The sequence below is a fragment of the Rhodamnia argentea genome, chromosome 8 (assembly GCF_020921035.1).
Source record: "Rhodamnia argentea isolate NSW1041297 chromosome 8, ASM2092103v1, whole genome shotgun sequence".
Taxonomy (NCBI): domain Eukaryota; kingdom Viridiplantae; phylum Streptophyta; class Magnoliopsida; order Myrtales; family Myrtaceae; genus Rhodamnia; species Rhodamnia argentea.
The window spans coordinates 28928976-28946998 of record NC_063157.1 but is presented as its reverse complement, the minus strand read 5'-3'; the positions used below and the strand labels follow the sequence as shown (position 1 = coordinate 28946998).

General features: G+C 38.8%; 1 protein-coding gene across 2 annotated transcripts; it reads right to left on the bottom strand.

The window, feature by feature from the left end:
* Positions 1–653: 653 nt before the first annotated feature.
* LOC115755306 (amino acid transporter AVT1C) lies at positions 654–7627 on the bottom strand. 2 transcript variants are annotated; one of them, XM_030694639.2, is made up of 13 exons: positions 7409–7627; positions 6809–7025; positions 6253–6563; positions 3746–3960; positions 3623–3646; positions 3327–3507; positions 2910–3132; positions 2480–2615; positions 2264–2283; positions 1790–1935; positions 1605–1648; positions 1410–1472; positions 654–949 (listed from the first exon to the last, which is right to left on the bottom strand). In XM_030694639.2, exons 2-13 carry the CDS (start codon positions 6997–6999, stop codon positions 851–853), a joined length of 1653 nt encoding a protein of 550 aa, XP_030550499.2. In that variant the 5' UTR covers positions 7000–7025; positions 7409–7627; the 3' UTR covers positions 654–850. The 2 variants fall into 2 exon arrangements, with proteins under 2 accessions (XP_030550499.2, XP_030550500.2); XM_030694640.2 differs by having other exon boundaries at positions 7415–7627.
* Between the last annotated feature and the right edge of the window lie 10396 nt (positions 7628–18023).

The following is an 18023-nucleotide window of genomic DNA, read 5'->3' as shown; positions in this document are numbered from 1 at the left end:
GAATTCAAATAGTTTTCTCTTTTATTTAGTCATATCTTTATAAATAAAGGTGTAATCTCAATTGCAAGAGGACAAGACTTGAATATTGAGAATTTATGACATTTGCCTCTGAGTGAGCAAATATCTATCCTCAGTTTCTTTATTCTTGAATAGTTGATACTAAACCCTTTATCCCCATAGCGATTTTTGGATGGTTTGTCGTTTAAGCCTTGGTGAGGAGCTTTGTGTCTTTATTCTTGGCTGGTGAAGTGTCCTTTATGCTTTGGTGGTGATCGTATTCTATCATGCATTTGTATTTATCCATCGATATCCATCATCATACACTCTGATCTATCCTTAATTCCTTTGACATCACTCAAACATCAATGGCCCGCCCCCACAACCGCATCATTTTGTCAAATTAACCAATAGATCTTACAAGAGCTATTGACTAGAAATCATGGTAACTGGTAACACATTGCAGCAGCTCGATGTCGTGATTTCATTAGTTCTTCCACTCGATAAGCGTGATCCTACTTAAAATAGAAGTGATTAAGCTGTATAAAGCAAAAACGAAAAAATTACCTCTACTGCATACCTCTGATGCACAAACAACGAACGTCCATGTTCAGATTCGTTTATGTATTTTTTAGTACGTAATAACCAGATTTTGCATCTCTGCAATAGCAATGTCTCTTGTTAGATTAATCGATGAAACAGACACTCAAAAAGGATCGCTAACTAGGTAAAGAGACCCCCATCAAAGGAGTACAGTACAAACTCAAAAACTGTCTAAAAAGTTGAGAGTAACATAGATTTGATGTGTGTGAGAGATATCTCCCATCCATCTGCGAAACTCTTCTCACAGTCCTTAGCTGCTCAAGTTCTCGATGATCTTGGAAAGGGCGGAATACGTTCCAAAGGCCGACGAAATGACCCCCACTATGATGGTTAAGCAACAAAATGCCGCCTGATAGCAAGAGAGGCGCAAATCATCAAGAAAATTTGCTGAGAAGGCCAGCTTGGAAGCTTTACCGGTCGACCATACTGAAATGCACATTGAAATTTACAGTCGCAAAGCTTATGGCAAGTTTCATGTCCTTAAGTCATCCTTGTTTCAGTGGCTTGCTCTCTAAATGTTTCACAAATGAGAGAAGCATTCTTCAATCTTTATAAGAACCTACTGTCATATACCTATAAATTTTCTGAAGCATCGGTATAGATACTTTCATGAATGAATTAGGATGTCGGTGTCGATACTTTCATAAATGAATTAGGATCTGACATGGTAGCAGGACGACTAGATGACGAATATATGATGCTTTGGTCTTTAGAACTTTTTTTTCTCCAATCAGTCAGTTCGAATATAAACGATGGCAATGTGAATATCTAGATCTCATGTCGATGCCAAATAATGCACATAAGCATACCTGAAAACGCGTGGTTTTTCCCCGCGAAATGCTTAGAAAACAAACGCAGGGAAGTATCAAGGTCTGCGATAGATATAGCTCAGCATCATCAACCAGCAAATATGATTTGAATATCGGTAAAAGCATTATGTATATTAGTACCAATGACTTTTAAACTCCTCTAAACGTAAAAGTAACTCATGAACTCAAGCTTACCACAAGCATTGTGAGTAAAGATCCGATCAGTGACAACACAGGACCTGGAGCAAAAGTAAAGAAGTCGCCCAATGACAATGTAGCGATAAGATAAAAGAGACGCAGCCAAGTCCGAGAAAATGGACTGTTGACCTACTAACATAAGAACAAATAACACAAGATGATGATGAACAAGAAACTTTTACCAAAGAAAGGGACCGAAAGGGCCACAATCAAAGTCGATATCACGAGGGCGGTTCTTATGACAATAGCGTAAGCATAAGATTTGACATGAGTTGACGGAATTAGTTCTTCCAAGCTCATTGCCACCGGAGACAAGGTCAACGCATATGTAGTCCCTAGTTAAGGAGAATGCTGAAAACAGGAGCATACTGGATCTAAAATAGATCAAACCCGTGATTGACTTTTACAAGTGTATAAAATAACCACTTCAGAGCATAAAAAAAATCGAGAGCGATTTGTTTCTTATGTTAACGATATTAGATAGACATGCGTAGTAATTTAGGACAAGAAGAATCTCAGGTGTAAGAATGAAATTTGGTGAGAAAGATGTGGAACCATTTAGTTCCATGTCTTCTGGACACTAGTATGGAATTTGTTGTGTGATTCATTTCATCAATACTCTCTTCATAAACCAAATGATATATGGAAAAGGATATTTGGTGAAAGGGTTAACCACCTGCAGAAGAACAAAAGAAATCACATCCGTTTAGCATCGAGATTTGTTTAGGTGAAAATGGAAAGAAGGAAGAACAGAACACAATGAACAAATCTCACAAAGAGAGTTCAAACAGGAAAGGAGCTGCAAATGTTATATGATAGTATGATTATACTGAATCCTCCTGACAAACAAAGTGAAGCTGTTTCGAGCATACCGTAGTCCAAACGGCTATTTTGGAGGCAACCAGATCTTGGGGCATGTTGAGCGTAAATTGTGACTGTGTCGATTCACCAAACATCAAGTACCCCAGCACGGCCACTCCGGCGTACATCAAAGTGCAAATGGTGAAACTACGCCCGTAATACAATGACATTCATTTAGACAAAAGTTACATAAATGTTTAGACCACATTAACTATTTTGTTCTTCAAAAGAGAACTTGATGAGTTGCAAATCCAACTTCAGGACATTGTACTGCTCTTGCGCAGTGTTCTCAGTCCTGATTTTGAGTCTAAAATGTTCGTGCCTCAGCTCAAAAAACAATGAGCCACTGGGTTGACACCCCATGGCGTTTTGGTCTCTAGACTTTTGCGAATTCATCCGAAAGGAAATATTATAATTTGTAAATCAGAGGGTTCGCTTTACCAGGTTATGAGGACAGATGGGTATTGGCTTGGCTTAGCCATTGAGGAATAGATATTCGGAAACACGGCATGTCCAGAGTAGCAGTAGCCATAAAGGCCGACAGCGACAGGAAGAGTGGCGAGGTCCAGCGTCGTCGTGCTCTTGGCATGGAAACCGATTTGATCAACTAGTCCGACCCAAAACAAGCATAGGACAACCAGTATGGATGCTATAACTCCCCCGGCTACGAAAAGATAAAAGCAACTGAAGGATCAATGAGCTGAAAACTTATCCTCAATCAAGATCACTGTGCACTCAAAATAGCTCATGAGGTACGGATTCGGAGGTTGATAAAGGCGTAGATTTCCGGCAACGTAACCAGAGCTTTTACTGTGGAATCCCCACAATGGCAAAATCAAGAAATGAAGTCAAACTCACCAGAGATGTAACTGAGGACGCTGAGGTCTCGAAGCCAAACAGTAGGAAGAACAGCGAGCGTGGTCATCAAAGCAAACATGCGGTGCGAGTCCAGATGAAATCCGCCCAAACTGATGTGCGCGTTCGGGAACAGCGCCGACAAGTTATCGCTCTCCAATATAATGTACTCCACACAACATGCCTGCCAAACACAACGTATATACTCGTGAAAACAAACGAAGAAGATCACATTAAACCACCGTACAAAGCAAGAAAAGATGATAAAATTCTCACTGAATTAGCCTTACTGCACTTACATATAATTCCACGTAAAGAATTATCTGCACCCACAAAGACAACACACGAGAAAAGAAACCGATGTCAGAGGCCAATCCAAGCTTTTCTTTCATCTAAACGAGCATGTGAATATGAGATTTTACCGAGATGGCAACCCGTCCGAGGGTACCATATGCGGCTTGACCAATGTCCGGGTAAGTCTCGAGCCCAGGCTGGCTGTCCAGACAGTAGCGCAGTAGGATTCCGGTGTAGAAGGACAGCACAGAGAACACGATCAATATGGATATTCCGGCCCACCCCCCTTCTTTTGCTGCATAGGGTGTTGACAGTATCCCGACTCCGCACAGAACGTTCATGCCTATAGAGAAGGTTCCTTATGAATTAAACAGAAAACACACGAACCCATCGAAACCAGTATCGCTCGTACATAATGTAGCTGCGCAGAATTTGAAATTTAGGAATAGTTCGAGAGACCTAACGGCACTAAAGATCAAAACCCAAATTTGAGTAAAGCAGTTTCTTGACACGGACATTGCATTTGAACTTACCATGCCAAACATCTCGACCATTCCAACACACAAAACCGGGTCCAACAAACCAGATTTGAGCTCGGATGGAGTTGATCAGAGAAGTATGACAGTTTCAAAAATTCAAGTACTTTTTTTGCAATGGTTCTATTCTATCCTATTATACAAGTCATACTGTGTGCACTATGTACTATGTGCAAGTTGCGAAACCATGCTCCCTCCTCGGGTGTCCTCACCCCACTCCGCTCCGAAGGTGAGGATTCGAACCCCTCACCTCCCTCTTCCTAAATTGGAAAAGTGGCCGTGGGGACAATCCTCCAGTGATTAAAATTCAAGTACATTGATCAGTATGACCGTTGCAAGTTTGAGGAACAAAAGTGAAATTCCTATAATAACTATGTATCCAAATTATGAAAAGGGGAGATGTTCTTGTATAATTGATGTAGGAAGATAATAGTCGACGGTCTGACAAGATTGTCGGTTATTTTTTAGCACACAATCTCCTAATCAATAAATGCTTTATGTAAATTACGCGATGATGATGTGTGGATTTACGGTTGAGATTGACCATCCCTAACAGTACTATCAGGAAAACATTTCCCATTGATGTATACGAAGAAAGATACTAAAGAGAAGTTGGTGTTAATGTTTTTGTCCTTCAATCATAAAATTTGTCAGGGCAGCTGAACGGGTTCATGTGCACCATGTGCCATCATGCAATAAACATAGGTTGATTCATTCCGGCCACCTTCGCACGAGCCAAAGTTTCACAAACTTAAAACAATCAAACAGAGAAGACAAACACACAAATAAGACAGAGATCACGAACAAGATCACGAACAAGGCTGGCAACAAATTTCTTTTTTGTGTTTTTATGACAATACGGAATATATTAGAATTTTTCCACGTGCATCCAAAGATCTCATCTAGATAAGTCTTAAATCAAGCTGGGGCTATATGGAATATTATAGTATAGACTAGCTGACCCAAAAGAAAAAAAAAAAACTATAAACAATTTCTAAGTTGTTGCAACTATGGGCTATGTACTGATCCGACCATTGAATCGTCATAATATCAAGAAGAATTGCTCATGCTATTACCGTTTAAAGACTATATTTAGATAATTAGATTTTAATCTAGAATGTGCCTGTTGCTGCAACTATTTCAAGTAATACAAATAATTATTTTTAAGGAATTATTTTTGGAATAATTTAATTTGGCTAAATGAAATCTCTTTTTTTTTTCCGAAGCGAAACGAAATTTAATAGCCAAAAATCAAGGTGAGAAGGATGGGGTCCACGTGAGGAATGGAAATCATCCGAAGGATCGGAATTAAGTCCTAAGGACACGTGGCGAGAAAAAGACACCATCATTAGCCATGTCCGCCATCACTAATTGGGCCACCGTGGGCCCCATTTCCCCCAACATGCATGGCCCATCCACCACGTGTTCACATCATGACCATCATCATTGTTATAGTAATAGTCTCTTCTTTTGTTTGTTTCCCATCTTATGCTCAAGAGTTCGTTTTGGTGTGATTTTGAGCAGTATCGAACTATATAGAATTGTCTAATTTTATGCGTCTTAAATTACATGTTTTAACGCGCTACGCCAAATGGGTCTACTATTTACGACATCACAACGTTTTAAATACGACGCGTTTTAAAGTCGAAGCATTTTAGAATTTGATAAAACGACAGAGAGCAGTATGTACACTTGGACAAACTTAGTGAAGGTCTTATCTGCTACTATTTGCACTCGCAACTTCTTATGATCTTTAATTATATTTGAAAAGTTAGATTTGGATCTTGATGTGGTGTCTTGCCTAGTCCCCTTCTTAGTTCTTTTGGATGTGTACGAACATCATGGTTTTTACAACTAGCTACATACTCTAATTTGGGGACAACATAGTATAAGTATAGTACAAACATCATTTATTCATTCAGTCCATCGTCGGTAGAAGAAGACAAATATCACGCGCGATGTCGAATATGTGCACTACCTAATTCACACGGTGATTGGTCGGTTATGTTATAAGGATATAAATTGATATTAACATACCATGATTTTCTTTTTTTTATAGAAATTATATTAAATAACAGTGTAACGTAGACTCAACGTACCATTGAGAAAAGCTTGTCCGTAAGAGCTATGGCGAGACATTGGCAGTTCATGGGCAGCCCCTTTGGATGGTTTCTCATCCTTCCGGACGGATGCCTTGCGGGGCAGCGGAGGCAGCAAAGCGTGAGAGCTCCGCCTCTGCTCCTCTTGCTCTGGCAGAAGCGGCTTCGCGACCTCCGACAGTATCTCCGGAGTGTGCCTCCGCGTCAGTGCCGACGACGAGAGGAATGAGCTGCCTAGTCTCGACAGTGGCGTGCTTCCGAGGAATCCGATGTTCGGAGACGTCACGCTGCTGTAGAGATCGATCGATTGCCTGAAACAAGGATAGTTGGAAGTGATCAATTACTTGGTCTTTGATTGTATCAATTACTTGATCCAAGCACACACGGGTCATTCATCTGATGATAACTGTGCAAGTTTTTCCTTGTACAGACGGAAGAAAATTTGCCGGTTGGATCACAGCATGATCATTTCTATTTCTCACACAAATAGCTGTGAAAACATTGGAATGATTACATAATAAAATCCAGCAGAAACAATTGAGAGGAAACAGGAGACCTGTAACTTTGAGGCCAGGAGGTGTTGTAAGAGCTGGGCCTGTTCTGCTGGCGGTTCTCCGCCGAGGAAGCGGAGGAATCCGATTCATTTCCATCGCCACCGGCGGCCTTGCCAGACCCATTCTCTTCATCCCTTTCTTCTTCCTCGTCGCTTTCTATGTAGAAGCTCTGCTCAGAAACTGAATTGTTCATCTTTTCTTCCCCTGTCTCTCCCTCTCCTGGGGCAAGTCGACAAACTCAGTCCTCGATGAACACCGAACAAGTCACCGTAAACGAATCCCAGAAGAAAAAATTTGTATGTGGAGATCAATAGTAAGTTCGTGGGAAGGGCTCATAAGTTACTCCCCTCATATTCAAGATTTTGCAGGCCACCATCTTTGGACGAGGAGTAACGCTACTGCCTAAAGTGGAGGTCCACTGATATGGAAACTCAGAAAGACAAAATTTTTCTGCCAAGAATGGTAAGTGAAACTCGATGCTGTTCGTGGGTTTTGTAGACAACATCGGCAAACGTCGTAAAAACTCAAGATCGAGGGGGGGGGGAAAAAAAAAGACATCTGATGACAAATGGGTTCTGATGACAGAGTGGAAAGTTGGTAACGCTTACCTTTTTCTCTCTCTTTTTTTTTCCCGAGAATCGAGAGAGAAAGTGGTGGGTGTCTTCTTGGATGGATCCCGGAATCTGTGGAATCTCTCTCTCTTTCTCTCGAACAACAGAAGAGACGATGAACTCTGTGCCCGTTGAATTCCACCAGAAATGCCCAGAAAACTCTTTCCTTCTCTTTCTCTCTCTCTTTCTGTCTGCACTGACTCCAGTATGTGGATCAGCTATTTATATACGACCAGTCCGTGCTTCTTTTTCACCTTGGCTCGGTGAATTTTGTGCTCGGGAATGTGAGGTAAGTACCGAACAATGATTGAGAGGTCGAGGTCTTTGGATAAGAGTCGTGGTCATTCGTGTTCGTGCGTGTGATTTTGCTTGTAAGTGGACCCGGCCATTTGAGCGTTGGGGACTCGAGGCAACCCCAACGCTAATCGTGCCACGTCAATGTGGAGTTTGAAAATGTATTAAAATAATAATAAAAATTGTCGAATTCACGATAGTGCCACGCAAGACGTCCAGAGTTCAAGTCAGCGATTTTCGATTAAAATTGATCGAATTGACTTATTTGATAAAACGTGAAAAGGTTTAGGTCTTAATTGGCAAAATTAAGATATTTAGGCCTAAATTGATAAAAGTGCAGTAGGTTTGAGACTTCTTGGATAATTTTCCTCTCGTGGTGAACCTCAGGCAAAGTTTCCATGAGAGCCGTAATGACCATGGTAAACTTGCCGAGGTCAACATGGGAAGGGAGGGAGGGAGCGATTCTCCATGAGCATGGCGGCAAGTTCCCTGGCCACGGCGGAGGCGACACTTCTGCTGAAGTGGGGTTGCAAACTCATAGTTCTTAAATACAGACGGAAGCGCAAAATACGTAATACGGGTTGGCTTAACCATGAACAGGGGGCAAAGAGGGAAGAGGCCCCGCAATGAACCACTCAACAAAGTTAGCGACCAAAAGAGCGGACACATTGCTTTTTAAAGGAGCATAGGATCAAATATAAGATTCTTTTGCTTGCTATGGATCTCATTAAAGACTTTTTCAAGACAATATACAATACCGACTTAAATTGCCAGCAATCCGAAACCACTATCCTCTTTTAATAAAGAAAAAATACCAGTGACAGTGATGCATGCAATGTTAATTATTCAGTGACTTTAAACAGCTAAAGTATACTATAAGTGTCGAAACTTATATGCAACGTTCACTTTAGTATCAAAATTTTTAAAACGATTACTTAAATGCCAAATTTTTTTAAAAACGCCCACTTCAATGCCAACTCCGATTTGAGATGACGTGGCTTGCTAGAAATCCGACGTGGCCTAATTTTTTATTAATATTTGAGCGGACGTGGCTCGTCGGAGTTGATATTGAAGTGAACATTTTTAAAAAAATTTGGCACTTAAGTAATCGTTTTGAAAGTTTTGGTACTGAAGTGATCATTTTTTTAAAATTGGTACTTAAGTGATCATTTTGAAAATTTTGACTCTAAAGTGAGCACAAAACATAAATTTTGACACTTATAGTATACTTAAGTCGACTATAAATTGTGTTGTGTATACATTGTGCATAGTTTATTGTGGGGATAATTATCGACAAAGTCCTAGACCTATTATACAACGGTCAATTTAGTCTTAAATCTTTGAATTATGCCTATTTGGTCTTAAAAATTTTGGCAACTTTTCAATTTAGTCCTATATCTTTTGAAATTTCTCCAATTAAACCATAAACTTATTCTTTGGAAAATTGGCTAAAATGACTACATTGAAAAATTGTCAAAAATATATATTTTTTATAAAGAAAAAAAGAGAGATATTTTCAAAAATGTTTATGATTAAATTGACACAAATAAAAGGTCTAAGACTGAATTGACAATTAGTCAAAAAATTTAGGATTAAATTGACACAATTGAAATGTTTAGGACTAAATTGGTGGCCGTACAATAGATTTAGGTCTTTTTGGACAAAATTTCCATTTACTCTATGTCCAAGTCTAGATCAAATGAAGCCTGGAGTTAAGGCCCTAACTTTGTCCATTCTCTAGGTCGCATAGTATTATCTCCGTGTCATTTACTAGGAAAACAGGTGTGAAAATCGAAAAACAAAAAAAGCTTCATATAATTAGGAAAAGAATTACGTACGATTTTACATGTCGACATTAGCGTTTGCCCAAACAAATTTCCGCCGATTCGTACCCAATAAAAATCCAAGTGTGAGTACCACAAAATTTGTCAAAAGCCAAAAGCATAGGAAAATACAATGTCTCTCGTGTCCATAGTCACACTTTACGTCTGAATTCACGAATTTTATGAATTTTCCATCAGATCTACAGATTTGGGATCTATGAATGATGAAGGTAGACAACGTGGACTGAGATCTGAAGACCCACGCAATGTTGGCTGTCTCTTCCATCTCTTCCTGTCCATGGCTCATCTGCTGAATTTGATCCACCCCTCAATCAAGAGAGAGGATGGGATCCAGTCATTCTGATTAATTTTATGGGATTGTCTCTAGCAAATTATTGAGGGTTTTGTCTCCTTATCAATTAATTCCCCAAATATATAGATAAAAAAGGGAGGGAAAAAGTAACGGATGCTTATCTCCACGTCACACTGCATGATTTGGATTCCCCCTGTATTTTCAACATCAAGAGAAGAGTATCAGTAGCCTTGATAAGGACCATTTTATCTTTATTAGAACCGTGACCAATCAAAAGGCGAGGATTAAAAATGTGATTTCAAATTTGTGTTCATAACCCTCATAGTTTAGCATTTTTTTTTCTATCTTATTTCTAAATCTCATCTCTCTGAATTTTATTTGGCCTCTTTACAGAATGCAAGAGTCAAATTCCATACCTATGATACTAGCATCCCCCCAATCCGTGATGACCCGAGTTTTCCACCAACTTGAGATACAAGCAAATTAGTGCTCGTCGGGCTCGAATTAATAGTAAACGAGCTATGGAAAAATTGTTGTTATGGTGGATTCATTATTTTAGGGATACTATATGTTTGATTTAAGTCCCGTCAAGTCACATATGAGCGAAATTAGGACAATCGGAGGAAGTAAAAGTGTTGGACGCGTGTCCGAGGAGGGACACGTGTTGGACACGCCGACACGTGGTGAGGTGGCGGGACACATATCACATGTGGATGAGGTAGTAGACACGTGTCACGCCCGTATTCTTCAGCTATTGACTCGTTCGAATCTAACCGAGTCCACTCTGCTTCCCTATAAATACATTTGACGTCGGTTCATTTCATCATACGATCGTGAAGAACGTCGTTACTCCGTTGGATTGTTGCCGCACCATCTCCCTTTCTTGGCCGACCACCCGTTGCTGCCCGTCCAAGTCCGCCGGTGCCGTCGCCGTTGCCTTTGGCCGGCCATTCATCCACGGTGGTGCCAAGCTTGCCGAGCCGAGGTCTACGCCCATGCCTAGGGCTATTCGAGCTCGTTTATCCGTCGTTTTGTGATTGTGAGCATTGTTTGTGGATTCGTTGTAGCTATGATAGCTTTGATGTGGATATTCTAATGTTTTGAAATTCTATTCTTGAGTATCCTAGATCCTAGTTCGATAAATCTTGAATTGTGGTATTTATCACTCTGCTTTAGTTTATCCTTGGAGTGTGATTGATTCTATCCTTGGATTTTGGTTTGATTAGAAGATTCTATCCTTTCAATATCTTGGATTCTGTTGTGGTGAATTTGAATATAATTATGTGACTCTATAGCTGGTTTAGACGTTTGGCTTAGGAATCCTACTTGCGGAGGAGTTTTGGCGTACACCTATTGATTAACCATTTTTCAGATGAGGAAGTTGACAAGAAAAAATGTTATGGGAAGTGGAGATCATGGATGGAAATGACGTTGATGGATCCGGAGTAGATTACCCCCTGTTATACTCGTCTCATGTAAATAGTGTACTTAAATGGAACGTTTGTATGAATATGTAATAGAGAATGGTTGAATAAACGAGATTTGAATATGAAATATGTGAATCGATTAGTTGAATGATGTTGTTATTTGAGATGTGTGTTATCTAGTTAGTGAAACTATGAAAGGCCATATCCCTTAATAGGCGTGCTCGCCATTGGATGTTTTGTGTTCCATACACTTGTGCTCGTATTGCCGCCTTACTTGCTTTTCTATTTTAGAGCTTCCACATGCGCCAATTACTTTGAAAGATTAATTAAAGAGGAACATGAGTTTGGTAAGGCTTAACCCTTCAGATGTGGCGGTATGGGACGCTACACAATCCATTTACCAATATGATCGCATGCCTATTGCCACCCTCGGAGATTAGTTGATTAAGTGTAAGATTGATTCAATGCGCGTGATTGTTGAATATTAGCCATCTTAAAAAGTTTATTGTAAACATTTGATTAATTTCTGTCGACATTCTAGCGTCGTCCTTTCAAATGTTGGGTTTCTTCTTCATATTATTAGTTTCGAGGCCTTTTATATTTCTTAAAATAATAATCTAGAGACCCAAGTGCAAATTCCAGTTGTATGGAGGTATATGAAATTGCAAGCCCCCATGAAAGTACAAACTTTTGACCTGCGCATGTAGATCTGATTTAAAGTAGTTTGCACGCACTTTGTAGAATTTGAAATGATCTTTAGTTTTAGAGATGTAAATCTCCTTGTTTTAATCAATTGTGTAAATTTGGGAGATTTTTGTTTCGAGGTTTTTAAGGTTATGTAAACCTTGGATGATAATAACTCAATCATGCACAAACCTATTGTACATATGTCAATTCAATACTAAACTTTTCAATTTTGCATATTTACTCCTAAACATTTGCCCGATATTCCAATATAATCCTTCAAGTTAATTTTTGTGAAAAATTGATAACAGGGCGGTCCAATCATTGTTGGCCATCTGGAACATCACGACAATAGCAATTTCTTACGAAATTTGGCAAGAAGGGTTACATTGAAATTTCGTGCAAAAGTTTATAATTGAATTGATAAAATTGAAAAATTTAGGATTGAATTGATATCCGTACGAAATATTTAGGATCGATTAGATAATTTTTCATCATTTTGCAGATGTTTCCTCACATTGCATTTGTCTTTTCTAGATTTCGTGTTGCCATAGACATTTGGCGTTTCACTTTTGCACGTTTACCACCTACCATGGTTTGGAAGAAAAAAAGAAAGGCTTGTCTACTATAAACTTTTTTCTTCCCTCTATCAGCCATTTCGATTTTTGGTTCCTTATACCAGACTTAGAGTGCGTTTGATTGGAGAAAAATTCCGTGTACAAAAAAAATTGCTTTCCGAGAAATCATTTTCCAAAATAAAGTCGTCCTTTGAAATTTTGGGTTTCTTTTTCGTATTATTAGTTTCGAGGACCTTTTTATTTCTTAAAAAAAACTCTAGAGACACAAGTACAGATGCTAGTTGTACGGAGCTCCATGAAATTGCAAGCCCTCACGAAAGTACAAACTTTTGACCCATGCATGTAGATATGATTCAAAGTAGTTTGTACGCACTTTGTGAGATTTGAACAAATGACCTTCAATTTTAGAGCTGTAAATCTACTTGTTTTAATCAATTGCGTAAATTTGGAGATTTTTGTTTTAAGGTTTTTAAGGTTATGTAAACCTTGGATGATAATAACTCAATCATTCATAAACCTATTGTACATATGCCAATTCAATACTAAACTTTTCAATTTTGCGGATTCACTCCTTAACATTTCCGTGATATTCCAATGTAATTCTTCAAGTTTCTTTTCATCAAAACTTGATGACATGGTGGTTCAGTCATTGCTAGCCGTCCTACATGGCACATCACGACATCATCAATTTCTTGCGAAAATTGGCAAGAAGGATCACGTTGAAATTTCGTGCAAAATTTTATAACTAAATTGACAAAATTGAAAAATTTAGAATTGAATTGATATCCGTACCAGAGAATTAGAATTGATTGGACAATTTTTCATTATTTTCCTGATGTTTCCTCACATTTCATTTGTGTTTTCTAGATTTCGTGCCGCCGTAGACATTTTGGTATTTCATTTTTGCATGTGTTACCACCTACCATGATTTGGAAGGAAAAAGAAAGGCTTGTCTACTATAAACTTCTTTCTTCACTCTATCAACCATTTCAATTTTTGGTTCCTTATACCATACTTAGAGTGCGTTTGGTTGGACGAAAATTCCGTGTATAATGAAAATGCTTTTCGGAAAATCATTTTTCAGGATAGGGTCGTCCTTTGAAGTTTTGGGTTCCTTTTTTGTATTACTAGTTTCGCAACCCTTTTCATTTCTTGAAATAATAATCTAGATACCCAAGTGCAAATGCCAGTTGTATGGAGATATATGAAATTGGAAGCCCCCATGAAAGCACAACCTTTTGGCCCATGCATGTACATCTGATTCAAAGTGGTTTGCACTCACTTTGTGGGATTTGAACAAATGACCTTCAATTTTAGAGTTGTAAATCTCCTTGTTTTAATTCATTGCGTTATTTTGGAGATTTTTTATTCAAGGTTTTTTTAAGGTTATGTAAACCTTGGATGATAATAGCTCGATCATTCATAAACATATTGTACATATGCCAATTCAACACTAAACTTTTCAATTTTACAGATTTATTCCTAAACATTTGTGTGATATTCCAATATAGTCCTTCATGTTAATTTTCGTCAAAAATTGATGATGTGGTGGTCTAGTCATCGCTGGCCATCCTACGTGACACATCACGACATTAGAAATTTCTTGCGAGAATTGGTAGGAAGGATTACGTAGAAATTTTGTGTAAAGATTTATAACTGAATTGACAGAACTAAAAAATTTATGATTGAATTGATATCCATATAATAAATTTAGGACTGACTGGACAATATTTCATCATTTTGCTGATGTTTCCTCACATTTCATTCATGTTTTCTAGATTTCGTGTTGCCATGGACATTTTGGTATTTCACTTCTGCACGTTTATCACCTACGGTCCTACCATGATTTGGAAGAAAAAAGATAGGCCTGTCGACTGTAAACTTTTTTCTTCCCTCTATCAACCATTTCAATGTTTGGTTCCTTATACCATACTTAGAGTGCGTTTGATTGGAGGAAAATTCTCGGTACAATGAAAATGTTTTTTGGAAAATTATTTTCCAAAAAAATGGTTAGTTTTCCTATGTTGGGTGATATGTGAACAAAAATATTTTCTAATGGTAGGACCTCATTTAGAAAATGATTTTAATCTCATGTTAAAAAAATTGAATTTTTATTTATTTGTTATTTTATTTATCTTTGTCTTTTTCTTCGTCCCTCCACCATGACCGGTCGGCGGCTTTGCCACGGGCAAGCTCAAGCTTACTGATCGTTGGCAAGCCTTGAGCTCGAGGGCCTTTGGCGAGCTCGAGCTCGTCGGCCCACGTCTGTGGCTGTCATAGGCTCAACTACGGCGAGAGGAAGAAAAAAATAAAAAAATAAAGGTTATAAAATGAAAACACAACATATAAAATAAAATAAAATAATTAAAATATTAAACAATTCAAAATGAACAATTCTGAAGAGTGTTTTTACCACTTTAGATTTAGGAATTCACTTTCTCAATTTTATGCATGAATTTTCCGTTGATCGAAAAATGTTTTCCATTGATTAAGTCTTTTTCGTTGCTTAAGTCCTTTTCGGCAAACCATACGAGTGGAAGTCCGGAAAATCAATTTCCCAAAAACACTTTCCCTAACACAAACGCACACTTAATACAAAACTAACCTCTTCAAATAGTTATATTTCAAGTTAAGTCTTTTATAAGCCACCCATTAATAACATTTGAAAGCATGTTGAAATATCTTAAGAATTCTATATTAGCATTAATTCTTTAGATATTCCTTTTATTTTCTCAAAACCCCATTGTACTTCAAGCTCACGTCTTAAAATCCACAAATGAGAAAAAAAAAAAACATTTGTAACTAAACATTACCTCCGAATTTCTTCCTCAACATGACAATTAATAACCATCAGGCTTATTTAACAAAATCTCACTAACATGTGGCATCACCATATTGACTACAGATAATCGTGACGAACGTTTCCACTAAAAATCCCAATGTGGGTGGCTGCATAATTCTCTCCATTACGTAATTAACCACTCAACGGTGTCACTTTCGTCGCACATCATTTGTCGACCACATAAAGCATCGACAACCTTATGATGTAGCTCGGGAACTCTTTAAGTACCCAACTATCAAAGAGCCGATCGAGAGAGAAACCTGGTACATAAATGACAGTGACCTAAGCTTATTGTTCTTCATTTCTTGTCTCTTTGGAATTAGATTGCAAAAGATTCTTAAATCTCCAAGAAGAATCTTCTTGATTCTGGCCCCAAATAGATTAAGCTACTTTCAGATCGAGTGCACTCCAGGTGTACAACACATCTTGGTCCGTCACATCATCGTGGTAAGATTGGTTTTCCTACGTGTTTCACCAAAAATTGAAAATGGTGAAAATTGGTGCCATCGTAATCGAACTCAGCCCCGATGTTGAGGAAAGTAAGGGTTGTTAATTGTTCAGTGCGGTTTGGTTTTAATATTGAACCAAGCTAAATTATTATGATGTAAAGCTTGAACCGAACCGAATTTTATCCTAAATTGAATATGAATTGAATAAAAAATTCAATTTGGTTCGATTTTCGATTTTTTCTTTTTGTTTTTCAATTTCCATTTCTTCTTTCTTGATTCAAAGCCGGCGAAGTTGTTCACCACTAGCCGAGGCCCGACGATCCCCGCCAACCCCCGCACGAGGGGTGCGAAGCCCTCACCGGCCCCGGGCGAGGGGTCGTGGCTATCACTTGCCCTAGCCGAGGCCGTCAAGGGCATCCTAGCCCTCACCTGCCCTCGCTATGGGCAGTGAGGGCTTGGGCTTGGGCGTGGCATCCCAGCGAGGGCCTGGGTAGGGGTCACCGGTCCTTTGCCCCAAAAAAAAAAAAAAGAAAAGAAAAGGAAGGAAAAAAAATAATAATGATTATTTTGGAGATTTTCAGTGCAATTTGATAAGCCAAACCGAACCGAAATAACCAAAATGAAAAAACGAATGGTTATTTTTAAATTACCTAAATCGAACCGAACCAAAATGCACTAAATATTCGGTTCAATTCAATTTGATTAGCGGTTCGGTTCGATTTTTTAGTTCGGTTTTAACATCTTAGTGGAAAGGGGTTCTTTGTTGATTACGAACACCGGAATGCAAATGGCGGTAACGGTAAAAAGAGTTAACCGAAATAACAATATCTAAACGTCACGAGAATGATTAAAAAGAGTAAATTCTCAGGAAAAGTAAAGATGAAAGGACAAATGCAGAAGAAGGTATGTTCTTTGTGTTGCTCTGCGGTCCTCTCGACGATTACCACGTGAGCTTTCATATCCCTCCGCCCGTAGTTACGTAAACAGTTGTGGACTTTGAATCTACAAATAGCTCTGCGGTAAGATTTACAATAATTGACACTGCTTCAACACTTAACCAAATCCGCAATTGTTTAATGCCGGCGACCTTGTCGGAGATTGGCCGATTTCCTTCAAGCAGTTGACAGGTGAAGGATCTCGTCGATAACTTTTGATAGTCGCCGACTGATGAAGGATTTTAACGGTAATCTCCGCACTAATCTCACCAACTTGTTTTGTCGGCATTTTGCACTATCGATGAGCTTATAGCTCGCCTACGGTTTTGTTGTTCGTTGATGACTTCTGCTTTGACCAAGCTTTCCTTGCATCGGCCGAGTTTGCAATAAAATAATTGAGTATGTTTTTGGTATTTTTCCTTCTTCTTCTTTTCAATTACTCGCACGAATGTCGACTGTTTTTATGAAAATTAACTTTGAGGATACTCAGAAACTGTCGGGATAAATACTTAAATCTTCTATACAATAGTTCTGTGGAGTATGCTATTTACATGTAATCTTTACATGGCTAAGGGGAGAAATATACGTGAAAAGAAAAAAAAAGGCATAGGACGTAAAGGGTAGACCCGATTTGTTGGGATCGGATAGGGGTCGAGAAATTGGCCGATGCGATTTGCACCACCGAATCATTTGACCCGACCCAAGCATCCCGAACCTAAACCCAACCAAACATGTCTAATGAACAGTACTAACTCCAGTCACAACAGAAAGAGATTCGTGGGCTGGACTGGACTTAGGATGGCAAGATATCCGAACCTAAGCTACGACCATGCTCTACTTTGGGCTTCCAGTGGATCCAAACCAAGCCATGGCGATCCATCTCTCTTTGGGTCGAAAGGTGTAGATCCACCTCGGGCCTAGAAATGCTAAGCGAAAATCGATTTGACTCGTTCGAATTCATAGAACCTCCTTATATATACGCATAGTCTCCCGTGGATGATCCAGTTCAATGTTTACCAAAGTTGATGCGTGACTATCATAACCAAAAAAGCATGCTCCAAGTGAGAAGGTATTGGCCGGATAGACTGAATTAATATAACGATAACAAGATTTATGGTTCAATTGGCAAAATTAAAAGGTTTAGGATGGAATTTGCGAAAGTATAATAGGCTTAAATCTTTTTGAACAATTTTCTCCTAATAGTCGTCTAGTAGATTTCATTTTTTTTGTAGGAATCGATCAATGTGACCCAGCAACGTCT